Here is a 23,457-nt window from a genome sequence, read left to right as displayed (position 1 = left end):
GGAACAGGCCCTTCGGCCCTCCAAGCCCGTGCCGACCATACTGCCCGACTAAACTACAATCTTCTACACTTCCTGGGTCCATATCCTTCTATTCCCATCCTATTCATATATTTGTCAAGATGCCCCTTAAATTGTCCCTATCGCCCCTGCTTCCACTACCTCCTCCGGTAGCGAGTTCCAGGCACCCACTACCCTCTGCGTAAAAAACTTGCCTCGTACATCTACTCTAAACCTTGCCCCTCTCACCTTAAACCTATGCCCCCTAGTAATTGACCCCTCTACCCTGGGGAAAAGCCTCTGACTATCCACTCTGTCTATGCCCCTCATAATTTTGTATACCTCTATCAGGTCGCCCCTCAACCTCCTTCGTTCCAGTGAGAACAAACCGAGTTTATTCAATCGCTCCTCATAGCTTATGCCCTCCATACCAGGCAACATTCTGGTAAATCTCTTCTGCACCCTCTCTAAAGCCTCCACATCCTTCTGGTAGTGTGGCGACCAGAATTGAACACTATACTCCAAGTGTGGCGTAACTAAGGTTCTATACAGCTGCAACATGACTTGCCAATTCTTATACTCAATGCCCCGGCCAATGAAGGCAAGCATGCCGTATGCCTTCTTGACTACCTTCTCCACCTGTGTTGCCCCTTTCAATGACCTGTGGACCTGTACTCCTAGATCTCTTTGACTTTCAATACTCTTGAGGGTTCTACCATTCACTGTATATTCCCTACCTGCATTAGCCCTTCCAAAATGCATTACCTCACATTTGTCCGGATTAAACTCCATCTGCCATCTCTCCGCCCAAGTCTCCAGACAATCTAAATCCTGCTGTATCCTCAGACAGTCCTCATCGCTATCCGCAATTCCACCAACCTTTGTGTCGTCTGCAAACTTACTAATCAGACCAGTTACATTTTACTCCAAATCATTTATATATACTACAAACAGCAAAGGTCCCAACACTGATCCCTGTGGAACACCACTGGTCACAGCCCTCCAATTAGAAAAGCATCCCTCCATTGCTACCCTCTGCCTTCTATGGCCTAGCCAGTTCTGTATCCACCTTGCCAGTTCACCCCTGATCCCGTATGACTTCACCTTTTGTACTAGTCTACCATGAGGGACCTTGTCAAAGGCCTTACTGAAGTCCATATAGACAACATCTACTGCCCTACCTGCATCAATCATCTTCGTGGCCTCCTCGAAAAACTCTATCAAGTTAGTGAGACACGACCTCCCCTTCACAAAACCGTGCTGCCTCTCACTAATACGTCCATTTGCTTCCAAATGGGAGTAGATCCTGTCTCGAAGAATTCTCTCCAGTAATTTCCCTACCACTGAAGTAAGGCTCACCGGCCTGTAGTTCCCGGGATTATCCTTGCTACCCTTCTTAAACAGAGGAACAACATTGGCTATTCTCCAGTCCTCCGGGACATCCCCTGAAGACAGCGAGGATCCAAAGATTTCTGTCAAGGCCTCAGCAATTTCCTCTCCAGCCTCCTTCAGTATTCTGGGGTAGGTCCCATCAGGCCCTGGGGACTTATCTACCTTAATATTTTTTAAGACACCCAACACCTCGTCTTTTTGGATCACAATGTGACCCAGGCTACCTACACCCTCTTCTCCAGACTCAACATCTACCAATTCCTTCTCTTTGGTGAATACTGATGCAAAGTATTCATTTAGTACCTCGCCCATTTCCTCTGGCTCCGCACATAGATTCCCTTGCCTATCCTTCAGTGGGCCAACCCTTTCCCTGGCTACCCTCTTGCTTTTTATGTACGTGTAAAAAGCCTTGGGATTTTCCTTAACCCTATTTGCCAATGACTTTTCATGACCCCCTTCTAGCCCTCCTGACTCCTTGCTTAAGTTCCTTCCTACTTTCCTTATATGCCACACAGGCTTCGTCTGTTCCCAGCCTTTTAGCCCTGACACATGCCTCCTTTTTCTTTTTGACGAGGCCTACAATATCACTCGTCATCCAAGGTTCCCGAAAATTGCCGTATTTATCTTTCTTCCTCACAGGAACATGCCTGTCCTGTATTCCTTTCAACTGACACTTGAAAGCCTCCCACATGTCAGATGTTGATTTGCCCTCAAACATCCGCCCCCAATCTATGTTCTTCAGTTCCCGCCTAATATTGTTATAATTAGCCTTCCCCCAATTTAGCACATTCATCCTCGGACCACTCTTATCCTTGTCCTAACCACTCGCTGTGTGAATCTGTCTCTCACTCTCTGACAGAACATTCCGGATCCTAACCACTCGCTGTGTGAATCTGTCTCCACCACACTCTCAGACAGAACATTCCGGATCCTAACCACTCGCTGTGTGAATCTGTCTCCACCACATCTCCTGTTTTGTATTTCTCTTTTCCCGTAATGATGATAATTATAACTATATTATGGTCACTAGCCCAATAACAGCCCTACTGCTACTACATCCGTTTGTGCAGGGCGTTGATAAGAGTCATCCAGACTCGAAACGTTCGCTCCCTTTCCTCTCCACAGATGCTGTCAGACCTGCTGAGATTGTCCTGTATTTTCTGGTTTTGTTCCTCTAGGTGCTGACTGTCTGTCCCAGTGTCCCCCTCTCACACTATCCTCTAGGTGCTGACTGTCTGTCCCAGTGTCCCCCTCTCACACTATCCTCTAGGTGCTGACTGTCTGTCCCAGTGTCCTCCTCTCACACTCTCCTCTACGGGCTGCTGTCTGTCCCTGTGTCCACCTCTCACACTCTCCTCTAGGTGCTGCTGTCTGTCCCGGTGTCCTCCTCTCATACTCTCCTCTACGGGCTGCTGTCTGTCCCTGTGTCCACCTCTCACACTCTCCTCTAGGTGCTGCTGTCTGTCCCGGTGTCCTCCTCTCACACTCTCCTCTAGGTGCTGACGGTCTGTCCCAGTGTCCCCCCTCTCACACTCTACGTGCTGCTGGCTGGCTGTCCGTGTCCTCCTCTCACTCACTCTTCTACGTGCTGACTGTCGGTCCCAGAGTCCTCCTCTCACACTCTCCTCTAGGTGCTGACTGTCTGCCCCTGTGTCCTCCTCTCATACTCTCCTCTAGGTGCTGACTGTTTGTCCCAGTGTCCTCCTCTCATACTCTCCTCTACGGGCTGCTGTCTGTCCCTGTGTCCACCTCTCACACTCTCCTCAAGGTGCTGCTGTCTGTCCCGGTGTCCTCCTCTCACACTCTCCTCTAGGTGCTGACTGTCTTTCCCAGTATCCTCCTCTCACACTCTACGTGCTGCTGGCTGGCTGTCCGTGTCCTCCTCTCACTCACTCTTCTAGGTGCTGACTGTCGGTCCCAGAGTCCTCCTCTCACACTCTCCTCTAGGTGCTGCTGACTGGCTGTCCCAGTGTTCTCCTCTCACACTCCACTCTAGCTGCTGACTGTCTGCCCCTGTGTCCTCCTCTCACACTCTCCTCTAGGTGCTGACTGTTTGTCCCCGTGTCCTCTTCTCAAACTCTCCTCTAGGTGCTGACTGCCTGCCCCATTGTCTCCCTCTCACACTCTCTAGGTGCTGCTGACTGTCTGTCCCGGTGTCTCCCTCTCACACTCACCTCTAGGTGCTGACTGTTTGTCCCCGTGTCCTCCTCGCACACTCTCCTCTAGGTGCTGACTATCTGCCCCAGTGTCCTCCCTCACACTCTCCTCTAGGTGCTGACTGTCTGTCCCGGTGTCTCCATCTCACACTCTCCTCTAGGTGCTGACTGTCTGTCCCAGTGTCTCCCTCTCACACTCTCCTCTAGGTGCTGCTGACTGTCTGTCCCGGTGTCTCCCTCTCACACTCTTCTCTAGGTTCTGACTGTCTGTCCCAGTGTCCCCCTCTCACACTCTCCTCTAGGTGCTGACTATCTGCCCCAGTGTCCTCCCTCACACTCTACTCTAGGTGCTGACTGTCGGTCCCAGTGTCCTCCTCTCACACTCTCCTCTAGGTGCTGCTGACTGTCTGTCCCAGTGTCCCCCTCTCACACTCTCTTCTAGGTGCTGATTGTTTGCCCCAGTGTCCTCCTCTCAAACTCTCCTCTAGGTGCTGACTGCCTGCCCCATTATCTCCCTCTCACTCTCTAGGTGCTGCTGACTGTCTGTCCCGGTGTCTCCCTCTCACACTCTTCTCTAGGTTCTGACTGTCTGACCCAGTGTCCCCCTCTCACACTCTCCTCTAGGTGCTGACTGTCTGTCACAGTGTCCTCCTCTCACACTCTCCTCTAGGTGCTGACTGCCTGTCCCAGTATCCTCCTCTCACACTCTCCTCTAGGTGCTGCTGAGTGTCTGTCCTGGTGTCTCCCTCTCACACTCTCCTCTAGGTGCTGCTGACCGCCTGTCCCGGTGTCTCCCTCTCAACTCTCGTCTAGGTGCTGTCTGTCTGTCCCAGTGTCCTCCTCTCATACTCTCCTCTAGGTGCTGACTGTGTGCCCGTGTCTCCCTCTCACACTCTCCTCTAGGTGCTGACTGTCTGCCCCAGTGTCCTCCTCTCACTTTCCTCCAGGTGCTGACTGTCTGTCCCAGTGTCCTCCTCTCACACTCTCCTCTAGGTGCTGACTCTGTCCCATTGTCCTCCTCTCACTCTCCTCTCGGTGCTGACTGTCTGTCCCGCTCTCCCCCTCTCACACTCTCCTCTAGGTGCTGCTGACGGTCTGTCCCGGTGTCTCCCTCTCACACTCTCCTCTAGGTGCTGACTGTCTGCCCCAGTGTCCTCCTCTCACTTTCCTCCAGGTGCTGACTGTCTGTCCCAGTGTCCCCCTCTCACACTCTCCTCTAGGTGCTGACTGTCTGCCCCAGTGTCCTCCTCTCACTTTCCTCCAGGTGCTGACTGTCTGTCCCAGTGTCCTCCTCTCACACTCTCCTCTAGGTGCTGACTCTGTCCCATTGTCCTCCTCTCACTCTCCTCTCGGTGCTGACTGTCTGTCCCGCTCTCCCCCTCTCACACTCTCCTCTAGGTGCTGCTGACGGTCTGTCCCGGTGTCTCCCTCTCACACTCTCCTCTAGGTGCTGACTGTCTGCCCCAGTGTCCTCCTCTCACTTTCCTCCAGGTGCTGACTGTCTGTCCCAGTGTCCCCCTCTCACACTCTCCTCTAGGTGCTGACTGTCTGTCCCGGTGTCTCCCTCTCACACTCTCCTCTAGGTGCTGATGGTCTGTCCCAGTGTCCCCCCTCTCACACTCTCCTCTAGGTGCTGACGGTCTGTCCCGGTGTCCTCCTCTCACACGCTCCTCTAGGTGCTGATGGTCTGTCCCAGTGTCTCCCTCTCACACTCTCCTCTAGGTGCTGACAGTCTGTCCCAGTGTCTCCCTCTCACACTCTCCTCTAGGTGCTGACGGTCTGTCCCAGTGTCCCCCCTCTCACACTCTCCTCTAGGTGCTGACTGCCTGCCCCATTGTCTCCCTCTCACTCTCTAGGTGCTGCTGACTGTCTGTCCCAGTGTCTCCCTCTCACACTTTGCTCCAGAAGCTCCCTGTTCACATGCGATGAACTTCAGAGAAGAGCTTCAAACTGACCTGATAGTTCCTGAACCAGATTCTGTTGTCAGTGATGGTGAATGTGAAGACGTGATCAACAAACGGCTGGCTCTTTGGGTGGTAGTGAGGTGTTGCAAAGATCTGCAAGAGAAAGTGTTATACCCAAGCTGATTAGATGGGGAAACAGTAACACGTGCTTAATCCGGCATCACTCAGACAGTTTGACAAACTCGGCCTTTCCAGTAATGTGCTCCCTGTCAAGGTTCCTTCGACACGGGATGGCACGTTTGCACAATGGTTAGCACTGCAATTTCACAGCGCCAGGGTCCCAGGTTCGATTCCGGCTTGGGTCACTGTCTGTGTGGAGTCTGCACATTCTCCCCGTGTGTGCGTGGGTTTCCTCCGGGTGCTCCGGTTTCCTCCCACAAGTCCCAAGATGTGCAGGTTAGGTGGATTGGCCATGATAAATTTCCCCTTAGTGTCCAAGGGATAGGTGGGGTTACGGGGATAGGGTGGAGGTGTGGGCTTGGGTAGGGTGCTCTTTCCAAGGGCCGGTGCAGACTTGATGGGCTGAATGGCCTCCTTCTGCACTGTAAATTCTCTGACCTCCCAAATGCACCCTCCCCAACACCCAGGAGGAGGATGTGGAGGGACAGCACCACCTGCACATTCCCCTCCAGACACCATCCAGAATGGGCAAGAGGCCATTTAGCAGGCTAGCCTGTCCTCGCATTCAACGAGATCACGGATCATTTATCACCAAACTCCACATCGCCAGCTTTGTCTCATAGCCTCGAATATCTTTGATGAGCAAGAATCTATCACATTAGCAACTGATCTCCCGACAATTGTCATTTGAGGCAGACTGACAGCATTCTGGGAAATCACCCCCTCCCCCCCCCCCCCCCCCCCCCCCCCCCCCAGGGTCACTCTCCCTCGTCTGATGCCCTCACTGCGCCCCCACCCCCACCCCCAGCTGTGGCCTCAATTCGAACTTCCAGAAACATCGGTTGGCAAATCAATTGTTAATTTATAATCTGAGAGTTTGGGTCCAAACGTCGACCGCCCTGAACCCCCGACTCCTGCAGGCCCCAGCCAATGGGAATTCTTTCTCTCTATTCAGCTATCAGCTCTCCACAATACTGAAAACTTCTCTCAAATTCCCCCCCTTGGTCTAAATTCTGAAATAGGATCTCCTGATCTGGTCAGTGGTCAGGGACGGGGGCGTGGGCTGCGAGTGAGGCAGGTGAAGGACCCAGAGGGCAGGTGCGCGGCCCTCTACAATTTCTCGGCTTATTTGGCTGAGTCGAGCTGCAGGACGATGGGCTGACTGACCCTGGCACTGTGGCACAGGAAGCCATCCAACTGGGGGGCAGCGTACCGAGGGGATTAACACTCTCCTCAGTGGACAGGGGTCCAGCGGCTGTGTGCCTGCCCGGTGCCAGGGTCCAGGCCATCTGCTCTGGGCTGGAGAGGGACCTGCAGTGGGAGGGCGAGAATCCAGTGGTCGTGGCCCAGGCTGGTACTAATGGCATCGGTAGAACAAGAAAGAGACTGTGCAGAGAGAATAGAACATAGAACAATACAGCGCAGTACAGGCCCTTCGGCCCACGATGTTGCACCGAAACAAAAGCCATCTAACCAACACTATGCCATTATCATCCATATGTTATCCAATAAACTTTTAAATGCCCTCAATGTTGGCGAGTTCACTACTGTAGCAGGTAGGGCATTCCACGCCTCACTACTCTTGCGTAAAGAACCTACCTCTGACCTCTGTCCCTATATCCATTACCCCTCAGTTTAAAGCTATGTCCCCTCGTGCCAGCCATTTCCATCCGCGGGAGAAGGCTCTCACTGTCCACCTATCTAACCCCCTGATCATTTTGTATGCCTCTATTAAGTCTCCTCTTAACCTTCTTCTCTCCAACGAAAACAACCTCAAGTCATCAGCCTTTCCCTCATAAGATTTTCCCTCCATACCAGGCAACATCCTGGTAAATCTCCTCTGCACCCACTCCAAAGCCTCCACGTCCTTCCTATAATGCGGTGACCAGAACTGTACGCAATACTCCAAATGCGGCCGAACCAGAGTTCTGTACAGCTGCAACATGACCTCCCGACTCCGGAACTCAATTCCTCTACCAATAAAGGCCAACACTCCATAGGCCTTCTTCACACCCTATCAACCTGGTGGCAACTTTCAGGGATCTATGTACATGGACACCTAGATCCCTCTGCTCATCCACACTTTCAAGAACTTTACCATTAGCCAAATATTCCGCATTCCTGTTATTCCTTCCAAGTGAATCACCTCACACTTCTCTACATTAAACTCCATTTGCCACCTCTCAGCCCAGTTCTGCAGCTTATCTATATCCCTCTGTAACCTGCTACATCCTTCCACACTATCGACAACACCACCGACTTTAGTATCGTCTGCAAATTTACTCACCCACCCTTCTGCGCCTTCCTCTAGGTCATTGATAAAAATGACAAACAGCAACGGCCCCAGAACAGATCCTTGTGGTACTCCACTTGTGACTGTACTCCATTCTGAACATTTCCCCATCAACCACCACCCTCTGTCTTCTTTCAGCTAGCCAATTTCTGATCCACATCTCTAAATCACCCTCAATCCCCAGCCTCCGTATTTTCTGCAATAGCCTACCGTGGGGAACCTTATCAAACGCTTTGCTGAAATCCATATACACCACATCAACTGCTCTACCCTCATCTACCTGTTCAGTCACCTTCTCAAAGAACTCAATAAGGTTTGTGAGGCATGACCTACCCTTCACAAAGCCATGCTGACTATCCCTGATCATATTTTCCTATCTAGATGATTATAATCTTGTCTCTTATAATCCCTCCAAGACTTTACCCACTACAGACGTGAGGCTCACCGGTCTATAGTTGCCGGGGTTGTCCTCTGCTCCCCTTTTGAACAAAGGGACCACATTTGCTGTCCTCCAGTCCTCTGGCACTATTCCTGTAGCCAATGATGACATAAAAATCAAAGCCAAAGGTCCAGCAATCTCTTCCTGGCCTCCAAAGAATCCTAGGATAAATCCCATCAGGTCCCGGGGACTTATCTATTTTCAGCCTGTCCAGAATTGCCAACACCTCTTCCCTACGTACCTCAATGCCATCTATTCTATTAGCCTGCGGCTCCGCATTCTCATCCACAACATTATCTTTTTCCTGAGTGAATACTGACGAAAAATATTCATTTAGTATCTCGCCTATCTCTTCAGACTCCACACACAATTTCCCATCCCTGTCCTTGACTGGTCCTACTCTTTCCCTAGTCATTCGCTTATTCCTGACATACCTATAGAAAGCTTTTGGGTTTTCCTTGATCCTTCCTGCCAAATACTTCTCATGTCCCCTCCTTGCTCGTCTTAGCTCTCTCTTTAGATCCTTCCTCGCTACCTTGTAACTATCCATCGCCCCAACTGAAACTTCACACCTCATCTTCACATAGGCCTCCTTCTTCCTCTTAACAAGAGATTCCACTTCCTTGGTAAACCACGGTTCCCTCGCTCGCCCCCTGCTCCCTGCCTGACCGGTACATACTTATCAAGAACACGCAGTAGCTGATCAAAAGAGAACAAAGAACAAAGAAATGTACAGCACAGGAACAGGCCCTTCGGCCCTCCAAGCCCGTGCCGACCATACTGCCCGACTAAACTACAATCTTCTACACTTCCTGGGTCCGTATCCTTCTATTCCCATCCTATTCATATATTTGTCAAGATGCCCCTTAAATGTCCCTATCGTCCCTGCTTCCACTACCTCCTCCGGTAGCGAGTTCCAGGCACCCACTACCCTCTGCGTAAAAAACTTGCCTCGTACATCTACTCTAAACCTTGCCCCTCTCACCTTAAACCTATGCCCCCTAGTAATTGACCCCTCTACCCTGGGGAAAAGCCTCTGACTATCCACTCTGTCTATGCCCCTCATAATTTTGTAGACCTCTATCAGGTCGCCCCTCAACCTCCTTCGTTCCAGTGAGAACAAACAGAGTTTATTCAATCGCTCCTCATAGCTTATGCCCTCCATACCAGGCAACATTCTGGTAAATCTCTTCTGCACCCTCTCTAAAGCCTCCACATCCTTCTGGTAGTGTGGCGACCAGAATTGAACACTATACTCCAAGTGTGGCCTAACTAAGGTTCTATACAGCTGCAACATGACTTGCCAATTCTTATACTCAATGCCCCGGCCAATGAAGGAAAGCATGCCGTATGCCTTCTTGACTACCTTCTCCACCTGTGTTGCCCCTTTCAATGACCTGTGGACCTGTACTAGATCTCTTTGACTTTCAATACTCTTGAGAGTTCTACCATTCACTGTATATTCCCTACCTGCATTAGCCCTTCCAAAATGCATTACCTCACATTTGTCCGGATTAAACTCCATCTGCCATCTCCCCGCCCAAGTCTCCAGACAATCTAAATCCTGCTGTATCCTCAGACAGTCCTCATCGCTATCCGCAATTCCACCAACCTTTGTGTCGTCTGCAAACTTACTAATCAGACCAGTTACATTTTACTCCAAATCATTTATATATACTACAAAGAGCAAAGGTCCCAGCACTGATCCCTGTGGAACACCACTGGTCACAGTCCTCCAATTAGAAAAGCATCCCTCCATTGCTACCCTCTGCCTTCTATGGCCTAGCCAGTTCTGTATCCACCTTGCCAGTTCACCCCTGATCCCGTGTGACTTCACCTTTTGTACTAGTCTACCATGAGGGACCTTGTCAAAGGCCTTACTAAAGTCCATATAGACAACATCTACTGCCCTACCTGCATCAATCATCTTAGTGACCTCCTCGAAAAACTCTATCAAGTTAGTGAGACACGACCTCCCCTTCACAAAACCGTGCTGCCTCTCACTAATACGTCCATTTGCTTCCAAATGGGAGTAGATCCTGTCTCGAAGAATTCTCTCCAGTAATTTCCCTACCACTGAAGTAAGGCTCACCGGCCTGTAGTTCCCGGGATTATCCTTGCTACCCTTCTTAAACAGAGGAACAACATTGGCTATTCTCCAGTCCTCTGGGACATCCCCTGAAGACAGCGAGGATCCAAAGATTTCTGTCAAGGCCTCAGCAATTTCCTCTCCAGCCTCCTTCAGTATTCTGGGGTAGATCCCATCAGGCCCTGGGGACTTATCTACCTTAATATTTTTTAAGACGCCCAACACCTCGTCTTTTTGGATCACAATGTGACCCAGGCTATCTACACCCCCTTCTCCAGACTCAACATCTACCAATTCCTTCTCTTTGGTGAATACTGATACAAAGTATTCATTTAGTACCTCGCCCATTTCCTCTGGCTCCACACATTGATTCCCTTGCCTATCCTTCAGTGGGCCAACCCTTTCCCTGGCTACCCTCTTGCTTTTTATGTACGTGTAAAAAGCCTTGGGATTTTCCTTAACCCTATTTGCCAATGACTTTTCATGACTCCTCCTAGCCCTCCTGACTCCTTGCTTAAGTTCCTTCCTACTTTCCTTATATTCCACGCAGGCTTCGTCTGTTCCCAGCCTTTTAGCCCTGACAAATGCCTCCTTTTTCTTTTTGACGAGGCCTACAATATCACTCGTCATCCAAGGTTCCCGATAATTGCCGTATTTATCTTTCTTCCTCACAGGAACATGCCTGTCCTGTATTCCTTTCAACTGACACTTGAAAGCCTCCCACATGTCAGATGTTGATTTGCCCTCAAACATCCGCCCCCAATCTATGTTCTTCAGTTCCCGCCTAATATTGTTATAATTAGCCTTCCCCCAATTTAGCACATTCATCCGAGGACCACTCTTATCCTTGTCCACCAGTACTTTAAAACTTACTGAATTGTGGTCACTGTTACCAAAATGCTCCCCTACTGAAACATCTACCACCTGGCCGGGCTCATTCCCCAATACCAGGTCCAGTACCGCCCCTTCCCTAGTTGGACTGTTTACATATTGTTTTAAGAAGCCCTCCTGGATGCTCCTTACAAACTCCGCCCCGTCTAAGCCCCTGGCACTAAGTGAGTCCCAGTCAATATTGGGGAAGTTGAAGTCTCCCATCACCACAACCCTGTTGTTTTTACTCTTTTCCAAAATCTGTCTACCTATCTGCTCCTCTATCTCCCGCTGGCTGTTGGGAGGCCTGTAGTATACCCCCAACATTGTGACTGCACCCTTCTTATTCCTGATCTCTACCCATATAGCCTCACTGCCCTCTGAGGTGTCCTCTCGCAGTATAGCTGTGATATTCTCCCGAACAAGTAGCGCAACTCCGCCTCCCCTTTTACATCCCCCTCTATCCCGCCTGAAACATCTAAATCCTGGAACGTTTAGCTGCCAATCCTGCCCTTCCCTCAACCAGGTCTCTGTAATGGCAACAACATCATAGTTCCAAGTACTAATCCAAGCTCTAAGTTCATCTGCCTTACCCGTAATGCTCCTTGCATTAAAACATATGCACTTCAGGCCACCAGACCCGCTGTGTTCAGCAACTTCTCCCCGTCTGCTCTGCCTCAGAGCCACACTGTCCCTATTCCCTAGTTCTCCCTCAATGCTCTCACCTTCTGACCTATTGCTCCCGTGCCCACCCCCCTGCCATACTAGTTTAAACCCTCCCGTGTGACACTAGCAAACCTCGCGGCCAGGATATTTATGCCTCTCCGGTTTAGATGCAACCCGTCCATCTTATACAGGTCACACCTGCCCCGGAAGAGCTCCCAGTGGTCCAGATAACGGAAACCCTCCCTCCTACACCAGCTGTTTAGCCACGTGTTGGTCTGCTCTATCTTCCTATTTCTAGCCTCACTGGCACGTGGCACAGGGAGTAATCCCGAGATTACAACCCTCGAGGTCCTGTCTTTTAACTTTCTGCCTAGCTCCCTGAACTCCTGCTGCAGGACCTCATGCCCCTTCCTGCCTATGTCGTTAGTACCAATGTGTACAACGACCTCTGCCTGTTTGCCCTCCCCCTTCAGGATTCCCTCTACCCGTTCAGAGACATCCTGGATCCTGGCACCAGGGAGGCAACATACCATCTTGGAGTCTCTTTCACGTCCACAGAAGCGCCTATCTGTGCCCCTGACTATAGAGTCCCCTATTACTATTACTCTTCTGCGCTTTGACCCTCCCTTCTGAACATCAGAGCCAGCCGTGGTGCCACTGCTCTGGCTGCTGCTGTTTTCCCCTGATAGGCTATCCCCCCCGACAGTATCCAAAGGGGTATATCTGTTCGAGAGGGGGACAACCACAGGGGATTCCTGCACTGACTGCCTGCCCTTTCTGGTGGTCACCCATTTCTCTGCCTGCACCTTGGGTGTGACCACATTTACATAACTGCGATCTATGACGCTTTCCGCCACCTTGATCCTTGAACAAGCCCCACTTATCCAGTGTGCCCAACACTTGCAGCCTACTTCTCCACCTTATCCCCCCCAAGTCACGTCTAATGGCATCATAATTGCCCTTCCCCCAGCTATAACTCTTGCCCTGCAGTGTATACTTATCCCTTTCCATCCTTAACGTAAATGTGGGGAGTTAGGCAGCAGAACCTCTAACATTATAATCTCTGGATTATTAACGGAGCTGAATGCATAAAACTAGAGAGATGAATACGTGGCTCAAAGGCTGGGGCGGGAAAAGTGGGTATGAGCCCGGGGGGCACTGGCTTCAGTACTGGGGAGAGTGGGTATCAGCCCGGGGGGCACTGGCTCCAGTACTGGGGAGAGTGGGAGCTGAACCATTGAGACTCAAACTTAATAGGGGCGATTATGTGAGTATGAAAGCTGTGCTTGCCGTGAACTGGGACACTCGGTTAATGGATTTAGGTGAATTCACCTGAGGAAGGAGCAGTGCTCCGAAAGCTAGTGATATCGAAACAAACCTGTTGGACTTTAACCTGGTGTTGTCAGACTTCTTACTATCTTTAATCAATTTACTGGAGTTCTTTGCAGGAGTAACTGTGCTGTGGATAGAGGGGAGTCTGTAGATGTACTGGATTTTGATTTCCAGACAGCATTTGATAAGGTGACACATGAAAGGTTATTGCAAAAAATAAAAGCTCATTGTAGTGAAGTGTTGGCGATACTGTGGCATGGTCACTGGGTTACCAACCCAGAGATCAGGGCAGCTCTCTCGTGAATACTGAAGCAAAATATTCATTTAGGGCCTCCCCCATCTCCTCAGACTCTAGGCACAAGTTCCCTCCACTGTCCCTGATCAGCCCTACTCTCACTCTGATCATCCACTTAATTCTCACATAAGTGTAGAACGCCTTGGGGTTTTCCCTAATCCTTCCCGCCAGGGCTTTTTCATGCCCACTTCTAGCTCTCCTTAGTCCATTTTTGAGTTCCTTCCTGGCTGCCTTGTAACCCTCCAGAGCCGAGTCAGAGCCTTGCTTCCTCAACCTTACGTAAACTTCCTTCTTCCTCTTGCCTAGAAGCTCCACTTCTCTTGTCATCCAAGGCTCCTTCACCTGACCATTCCTTCCTTGTCTCAGTGGGACAAAACTATCCAGCACTCACAGCAAGTGCTCCTTAAACAATCCCCACATTACTGTTGTGCATTTCCCCGAGAACAATTGTTCCCACTTTATGCTCCTCAGCTCCTGTCTAATAGCAGTATAATTTCCACTCCCCCAATTAAATACCTTCCTATACTGTCTGTTCCTATCCCTCTCCATGACTATGGTAAAGGTCAAGGAGTTGTGGTCACTGTCACCGAAATGCTCTCCCACCGAGACATCTGACACCTGGCCTGGTTCGTTGTCGAGCACCAAGTCCAATACAGCCTCCCCCCAGTCGGCCTATCTACATATTGGGTGGGATTCTCAGACCCCCCGCCGGGTCGGACAATCGCTGGGGGGGGGCGACGTGAATCCCGCCCCAGCCGGATTCTCCGGGACCGAAAATTCGACGGGGGCAGGAATCGCGCCGCGCCGGTTGGCGCCCCCCCCCCCCCCCCCCCCCCCCCCCCCCAGCGATTCTCCGGTCCAAGATGGGCCGAAGTCCCGCTGCTGTCATGCCAGTCCCGCCGGCGTGAATCAAACCGCCGACCTTACCGGCGGGACTGGCGGCGCGGGCGGGCTCCAGGGTCCTGGGGGGGGGGGGTGCGGGGCGATCTGGCCCTGGGGGGTGCCCCCACGGTGGCCTGGCCCGCGATCGGGGCCCACCGATCCGCGGGCGGGCCTGTGCCGTGGGCGCACTCTTTTCCTTCCGCCTCGGCCAGAGCCTCCGCGATGGCTGATGCGGAAATGCCCCCCCCCCCCCCCCCCCTGCGTATGCACGGGGATGACGGACGTCCGCCGGCCAGCAGAGTCCCTTCGGCCCCGGCCGGCGCGCGGGCCTAGCCCCTCATGGTGAGGGCTTGGCCCCTAAAGCTGCAGAGAAATCCGCACCTTTGGGGCGGCCCGAAGCGGGAGTGGTTCACGCCGCTCCGTCCCGCCGGGACCCCCCCGCCCCGCCGGGTAGGGAAGAATCCCGGCCATTGGGTCAGAAATCCTTCCTGTACACACCTGACAAAATCTGCTCCATCCAAACCATTTTCACTAAGGAGGTTCCAGTCAATATTAGGGAAGTTGAAGTCACCATGACAACAACTCTGTTACTTCTGCACCTTTCCAAGATCTGCCGCCCAATCTGTTCCTCTATCTCTCTGCTGCTATTGGGGGGTCTGTAGAAAACTCCCAATAAAGTGACTGCTTCTTTCTTGTTTCTGACTTCCACCCATACTGACTCAGTCGACAAACCCTCCTCAACTACCCCCTTTTCTGCAGCTGTGATGCACTCCCTAATTAACAGTGCCACTCCCCCTCCTCTTTTACCTCCCTCCCTATTCTTCTTAAAACATCTAAACCCCGGAACATCTAACAACCATTCCTGCCCCTGTGAAATCCATGTCTCTGTTATGACCACAACATCGTAGCTCCAAGTACTAATCCACGCTCCAAGTTCATCTCCCTTATTCCCGACACTCCTTGCATTGAAACAGACACACTTTAACCCATTCCGCGGAGTGCAACTTTGCCCTATCAACTGTCTATCCTTCCAGGTGACTTGCTGCATACTATTTCTGCCTGTTCGACAGCTACCCTATCCTCTGATCCATAGCTCTGGTTCCCATCCCCCTGCCAAACTAGTTTAAACCTTCCCGCCCCCCTGCCAAACTAGTTTAAACCCTCCCGTAGAGCTCTCAAAAACCTCCCACCTAGGATATTGGTGCCCCTCCAGTTTAGGTGCAATCCGTCCTTCATCTCCAGGTCCCACCTTTCATAGAAGATATCCCAATGATCCACACATCTGAAGCCCTCCCTCCTGCACCAGCCCTGTAGCCACGTGTTCAGCTGCACTCGCTCGCTGTTCCTTGCCTCACTTGCACGTGGCACCGGTAGCTATCCCGAGATCACTACTCTGCTTGTCCTGCTCTTTAGCTTCCAACCTAACTCCCTAAAATCATTTTTTAGATCATCACCCCTTTTCCTAGCTGTGTTGTTGTGCCTATGTGCACCACGACTTCTGGTTTATGAGGGTCTCTGCCTCCACCATCCTTTCAGGCAGCGAGTTCCAGACTCCCACACCCCTCACATTCCGTCTATACCGGAAATCTATGCCCCCTTAAACGGAGAGTGACTGCAGAGTTCGGAGGTGCAGAGGGATTTAGGTGTTCTCGTGCAGGAGTCACAGTAAGTTAATTTGCAGGTACCACAAGTAATCAAGAAAGCGAATGGAATGCTATCCTTTATTGTGAGAGGAATTAAACATTAAAGTAACGATGTTGTGCTTCAGTGATGGGAAACATTGGTGAGACCACGTCTGGAACAGTGTGAGCGGTTTTGGTCTCCTTCTGTAAGGGAGGCTGTAAATGCGTTGGACGCGGTTCAGAGGAGGGTTTACTAGATTCTGAGGGAGGGTTGGACAGACCGGGCCTGTTTCCACGGGCGTTTTAGAAGAGCGAGAGGTGACTTGATTGAAACACAGAAGATTCTGAACGATACGAACATGGTGAAGGTTGAAAAGATGTTTCCTCATTGTGAAAATTAGGGCCGCCCTTTTGGGACAGGGGAATTCTTTTCTCTCCGGGGGTTGTGAGACTTTGGGAGTCTCTGCCTCAGAAGGCAATGGAAGCGGGTCACTGGGTATTTTTACGCCAGAGGTAGATCGATTCTAGTTGGGCAAGGCAATCAAAGTGGGTAGATGGGAATGGGCAATTCAACCGATCAGAGGTCGAAGGGTCGAGCAGCTCGAGGGGCCGAATGGCCCCCCTCCTGCTCCGATTTTGTGCGTTGACATAGTTCAAGGAGGCAGCTCGCAACCATCTACTCAGGGGCAGCTGGGGATGAGTAACAGCAGCACACAGGGAGGAGAGATTAATGCGTGGCCGGAACAATGCAACTTGAACATATAAACAAGGAGCAAAAGACACTCAGCCGCTGATTTAATAAAGTTACGGCTGATCTGATTGTCAGCTCCGGTCTGCCCCTGAACACCCACCCCCTTGTTAATCACAAATCTATCCACCTCTGCCGTTAAAATATCCAGACTTTAAGGAGGGAAATAAATGGAAAGAATTCTTGGAGACAGAGCCGGAGGTAGTGGAAGCAGCGACGATAGTGACGTTTAAGGGGCATCTTGACAAATACATGAATAGGATGGGAATAGAGGGATACGGACCCAGGAAGTGTAGAAGATTGTAGTTTAGTCGGGCAGCATGGTCGGCACGGGCTTGGAGGGCCGAAGGGCCTGTTCCTGTGCTGTACATTTCTTTGTTCTGATTCCGCTGCCTTTTGAGGAAGAGAATTCCAGAATATGAGCCCTGATTGGAGCAGACTCGATGGACCGAGTGGCCTCATTCTACTCCCATGTCTTATCGAGACTCAGAACCCTCAGTGACAACATTCCTCCTCATCTCGTATTAAAAGGGTGACCATTAATTTAAAACTGTGACCCCCCCCCACCCCCCCGGTTCTGGGGTAAAAGATTGCACCCAACTTTCCAACAGGACTTGCAGCTCTATTAAGAAGTGGGTTTATAGATCATAGAATTTACAGTGCAGGCCATTCGGCCCATTGAATCCGCACCAGACCTTGGAAAGAGCACCCTATTGAAGCCCACGCCTCCACCCCTATACCCGTAACCCAGTAACCCCACCTAACCTTTGGATACTGCGGAGCAATTTTAGCACGGCCAATCTACCTAACCTGCAAATCTTTAGACTGTGGGAGAAACCGGAGCACCCGGAGGAAACCCACGCACACACGGGCCGGGAATCAAACCTGGTTCCCTGGCGCAATGAGGCAGCAGTGCTAAACACTGTGCCACTCTCACTACGGTTTGGAGGTAGAGAGCAGAATTCTCCCTCAGGAATGGGGGGCTCCACTGCACAACTGAGTCACTGTAAGATCTGCCGTCCCGGGGGAGCTAGAGGAATGCACTGGCCAGGGGAGGGGTGTAATGAACTGAGGAGTGTGTTGTGGGGGGGGTTTGCCAGACTGTGTCTCCCCAAATCCCTCAGGGTATTCCGAGGTCAGAGACAACAAAAACACCAACTCACCTGGATAAAAAGTTCCTTCAGGACACTGTAATGAGGTTCTTTATCAAATGTCTATTGAGGAGAGAGAGAAACATCGGTTAAACTTGGAACTCCCAGCACAATATGAGAATAATGGAGCGTGACAGGAGCGGCTTCCTCACCGGGTCAAAGGACAGCAGCGGCCTCGAGCCTTTCAAACAATTTCCAGTCATCTTCAGCTCGTCCAGCGTGTGAACTATAAAAAAAAAACAAGAGGGCGGAGAGGGGGGGGGGGGGGGGGGCAGAGAGAGGGGGCAGAGGGGGGGGGGCAGAGAGGGGGGGGACAGAGGGAGGGGGGACAGAGGGAGGGGGGGACAGAGGGAGGGGGGGGACAGAGGGAGGGGGGGACAGAGGGAGGGGGGGGACAGAGGGAGGGGGGGACAGAGGGAGGGGGGGACAGAGGGAGGGGGGGACAGAGGGAGGGGGGGGACAGAGGGAGGGGGGGACAGAGGGAGGGGGGGGGACAGAGGGAGGGGGGGACAGAGGGAGAGGGGGCAGAGGGAGGGGGGGCAGAGGGAGGGGGGGGACAGAGGGAGGGGGGGACAGAGGGAGGGGGGGGACAGAGGGAGGGGGGGGACAGAGGGAGGGGGGGGGGACAGAGGGAGGGGGGGACAGAGGGAGGGGGGGACAGAGGGAGGGGGGGGACAGAGAGAGGGGGGGGACAGAGAGGGGGGGGCAGAGGGAGGGGGGCAGAGGGAGGGGGGGCAGAGGGAGGGGGGGCAGAGGGAGGGGGTGGGGCAGAGGGAGGGGGGCAGAGAGGGGGGGGCAGAGGGAGGGGGGGCAGAGGGAGGGGGTGGGACAGAGGGAGGGGGTGGGACAGAGGGAGGGGGGGGCAAGAGGGAGGGGGGGACAGAGGGAGGGGGTGGGCAGAGGGAGGGGATGGGCAGAGGGAGGGGGTGGGCAGAGGGAGGGGGTGGGCAGAGGGAGGGGGTGGGCAGAGGGAGGGGGTGGGCAGAGGGAGGGGGTGGGCAGAGGGAGGGGGTGGGCAGAGGGAGGGGGTGGGCAGAGGGAGGGGGTGGGCAGAGGGAGGGGGTGGGCAGAGGGAGGGGGTGGGCAGAGGGAGGGGGTGGGCAGAGGGAGGGGGTGGGCAGAGGGAGGGGGTGGGCAGAGGGAGGGGGTGGGCAGAGGGAGGGGGTGGGCAGAGGGAGGGGGTGGGCAGAGGGAGGGGGTGGGCAGAGGGAGGGGGTGGGCAGAGGGAGGGGGTGGGCAGAGGGAGGGGGTGGGCAGAGGGAGGGGGTGGGCAGAGGGAGGGGGGGGCAGAGGGAGGGGGGGCAGAGAGGGGGGGACACAGAGGGAGGGGGGGTGGACAGAGAGAGAGTGGGTGGTCAGGTGAGTTCACTGTCGTCTCAGAGTTCTCGATTCTAAGCGGTAACTTGAACCACAGAATCATTGTAACCTTCCAGGGCAGGACGCCATTCGGCCCACCCAGTCTGTCCCGGCCCTTCAAAAGGCCACCCCACCTAGGCCCAATCCCCCGCCCTATTCCAGTAACCCCACCCAACCATTGGACACTTAGGGGCAATCTATCATGGCCAATCCACCTAACCTGCACATCTTTGGACTGTGGGAGGAAACCGGAGCACCCGGAGGAAACCCACGCACACACGGGGAGGACGTGCAGACTCCGCACAGACAGTGACCCAAGCCGGGAATCGAACCTGGGACCCTGGAGCTGGGAGACAGCAGTGCGAACCACTGTGTCACCCCATCACCGATTCAGAGCTGCTGCTCCTCCGGGTGCTCCGGTTTCCTCCCACAAGTCCCGAATGACGTGCTGTTGGTGAATTGGACATTCTGAATTCTCCCTCAGTGTACCCGAACAGGCGCCGGAATGTGGCGACTAGGGGCTTTTCACAGTAATTTCATTGCAGTGTTAATGTAAGCCTACTTGTGACAATAATAAAGATGATTGCGCCTCCAAACACACTCAGTCTCACATGTACCAACCCTGACACCAACATGTGAATAACACGATGATTCTCACTCACACACAGACTGGTGATAAACTCAATATTGCCGTGATTTCAGTCCGCAGCCCAGGGCAGTGGAATATTGCAACTGATTGTCCAGAGAACAGGAAACTTACCATTCTGTATCAGAAACTTGGCAGATGGACCATGAGGTACATTTGAGATCCTGAAACACACAAAGAAAATCATTGCATCATTTACAACTTCTGGTTTCATTAATATCTACGAGCTGCCCAAACGGTGCCGGTACAGACTTGTCTGAAATTTACCAGATCTAGCGCAGGCCTCACTCTGTCTCTTCCTCTGGGACCCCCTCCGCCCCATCAATCTGCCTCCTCACATCCACTCCCAATCGCTGTGGCCACCTCCCAAGCCCGATCAGCACCGTGTAGGTTTCACTGCGATCACCTCTCATTCTTCTAAACTCCAGAGAATATAGACCCAATTCACTCAGCCTCTCTATAGGACAACCCTCGCCTCCCAGGGACCAATTCAGGGAACCGTTGCTGTATTTTCTCCGAGTATATCCCTCCTCTGGTAAGAGTACACAGCATTCCCACCAGTGCACTGGATCCATGACACGGAATCTTCACACTCCCACTGCAATCCAGCACCACCCTTCCTGACAACACTCTGGGTGTACCTACAGCGGTTCAGGGCAGCTCACCACCATCTTCTCAAGGGCAATTAGGGATGGGCAACATATTCTTTATTGGGATGCGTTAGTCACTGGCATTGCTGCCCATTCCCTATTTGCCCACGAACTGAGTGTAATTGTTTTTTTTGAAAAATTCAACCCCATTGCTGTGGGTCTGGAGTCGCGTGTAGGCCAGACCGGGTAAGGACGGCAGATTTCTTTCCCTAAAGGACATTAGTGACCCAGATGTTTTTTTACGACAATCGACAATGGTTTCAAGGTCATCATTAGACTTTTAATTCTAGATTTTTATTGAATTGAAATTTCACCATCTGCTGGGTGGGATTTGAACCCAGGACACATCAATGGACACGGACACCTGACTCTCTGAATGAAAATGTTAGTTTCTGACCATTCAAAAATATCTACTTCAATATTCCCCAAATCAATGTGAATAACCTCCCACATTATACTCCATCTTGCTGTCTACTCACTTCACCTGTCAATATCTCTTTGCAGAATCTCTGTCCTCCCCACTGTTCACTCGCCACATGTACCAATCCTGACCCCAACACGTCACTAACACAATGATTCTCACTTCCCACACGTACCAATTGTTATGGGAGAGGCATTTTCAGAATCCCAAAATGTATCATGGAGTTCAACCAACCTCCCCCTTTAATGTATTTGTTGCTTTTGAAGCACACGGCTTGTTCCCCAGGTGTGATATTACAATTATGGATACGTGGATTTTAACACAAAACAATGTTTATTCCATGAACTCAACTTAACCTCTTAAATAAACATTGGATCTCTTAACACCCTCTTACTTCAAAGATAACCCTGAAAATATTACAACACTAAATAATCCTTCAGTTATCCCTTTCAATATCCATGAGACTTAACACCTTTAAACAGAAACACATCAGTCTAAAGGCTTTACTATTATGAGTTTAAATCACCCAAATGACCCAGAGATAGTCTTTCATGGCAGAGATCACACCAGATCCAGCTCACTGCAAACATAGACACTCCCAAGCTCTTTTCCTCAAAACTGAAACTTCAAAATGGCTGAACTGAGCCCAGCTCCACCCACTCTCTGACATCACTGTTTTCTTAAAGGTACATTGCTTAAACATCCATTTCTTAAAGGTACTCTCATATGACACCTCCCCCCAAGAAAAAAAAAACCCATCAACTACAAGATGGTTTCATTTTTCACTTTTGCACCATCCACTAAGAAATGCACACAGTAAATATATATTTTCATTTCAAGAAAACAACGCACTCAAACAGGTATAATAATATAGTCCATTTTTCTTCGTTCTTCTTCCTCCAACCGAAAACCTTCTCAATTGATCACATTCGTGACAAAGCATCGGCTATCACGTTTTCCCGTCCTGCCGCATGTACTATTTTTAAATGAAATGGCTGTAACAACAAACTCCAGCGAAACAGCCTCGCATTGTTATTCCGGAATCGCTCCAAAAACGTCAAAGGATTATGATCAGTATATATAACGGTGTCAGACGGATTGCTGGTCACATAAATGTGAAAATGTTGCAAAGCCAGCACCAAACTCAAAGTCTCCTTCTCAATCGTCGAATACCTTTTCTGGTGAGAATTCAATTTCTATGAAAAATAACCAACAGGTCGCTCTAGCCCTTCGTCGTCGTCTTGTAGAAACACCGCACCTACGCCCACATCGCCCACATCACTCACATCCACAGCCACTTTGAAGGGTTTGGTATAATTTGGGATGACTAACACAGGAGCAGTGGTTAACACAGCCTTCAGGCCGTCAAATGCCTGTTGACACTCCGCTGGCCACTGGAAGTTGTTACGCTTCTTGAGCAAGTCCGTCAGTGGAGCGACCACACTGTTAAAATTTGGTACAAATTTCCAGTAAAATCCACTCATACCAAGAAATCGCATTATTTCCCGTCGTGTCGAGGGTATCGGAAACTCCCCAATAACTTTCGTTTTCACATCCCGTGGGACCAATCGACCCTGTCCGATTGTATGGCCAAGGAAAGTGACTTGGGCTTTTCCAAATTCACTTTTGGCTAGGTTTATCACCAAACCCGCCTCCTAAAGTCGATCGAATAACTCCCTCAGATGTTTTAAATGTTCTTTCCATGTCTGGCTGAAAACTACCAGGTCATCGATGTATACCGCACAATTGGGTAATCCTGAAACGACTGCATTAGTTAACGGTTGAAATGTTGCTGGGGCGTTTTTCGTGCCAAATGGCATAACTTTGAACTGGTATATACCATCTGGAGTCACAAAAGCTGAAATCTCCTTCGCCCTTTCAGATAAAGGTACCTGCCAGTAACCTTTAAGTAAATTCAATTTGGAAATAAAAGCAGATTGTCCCACTTTCTCAATGCAATCCTCCAAACGTGGGATAGGATAAGAGTCCCTTCTTGTAACTGCATTCCCCTTTCTATAGTCCACACACAACCGTTGGGTACCATCTGGTTTAGGTACCATCACCATGGGTGAGCTCCATTGGCTGCAACCCACTTCAATTATGCCATTTTTAAGCATACTCTCAATCTCTCTGTTAACCTGTGCCAATTTTAAAGGGTTAAGTCTATATGGATGTTGTTTGATAGGAACAGCATTTCCCACATCTACATCATGTATAGCCATTTGAGTACTTCCCAATTTATCTCTACAAACTTGCCCATGTGATATCAATAACTCTTTCAGGTCAGTTCGTTTTTCCTCTGGAAGGTAACTTAATAATTCATCCCAATTTTTAAGAACATCCTCATTTTCCAATTTAATTTGAGGTA

At 51.2% G+C, this 23,457-nt stretch overlaps 1 protein-coding gene across 1 annotated transcript in view; it reads right to left on the bottom strand.

The window, feature by feature from the left end:
* Window positions 1-23,457, bottom strand: part of bxdc2 (brix domain containing 2) — a 69,605-nt gene that overhangs the window by 14,931 nt on the left and 31,217 nt on the right. The window contains exons 5-8 of the mRNA XM_072515581.1: window positions 20,133-20,182; window positions 18,169-18,242; window positions 18,029-18,079; window positions 5,501-5,602 (exon numbers count right to left, since the gene is read on the bottom strand). Of these exons, the coding sequence (XP_072371682.1) occupies window positions 5,501-5,602; window positions 18,029-18,079; window positions 18,169-18,242; window positions 20,133-20,182 (277 nt within the window). The remainder of the gene's footprint in view (window positions 1-5,500; window positions 5,603-18,028; window positions 18,080-18,168; window positions 18,243-20,132; window positions 20,183-23,457) is intronic.

The sequence above is a fragment of the Scyliorhinus torazame genome, chromosome 9 (assembly GCF_047496885.1).
Source record: "Scyliorhinus torazame isolate Kashiwa2021f chromosome 9, sScyTor2.1, whole genome shotgun sequence".
Taxonomy (NCBI): Eukaryota; Metazoa; Chordata; class Chondrichthyes; order Carcharhiniformes; family Scyliorhinidae; genus Scyliorhinus; species Scyliorhinus torazame.
Note: the sequence above shows the minus strand (reverse complement) of the source record. Positions and strands in the feature narration are given on the sequence as shown.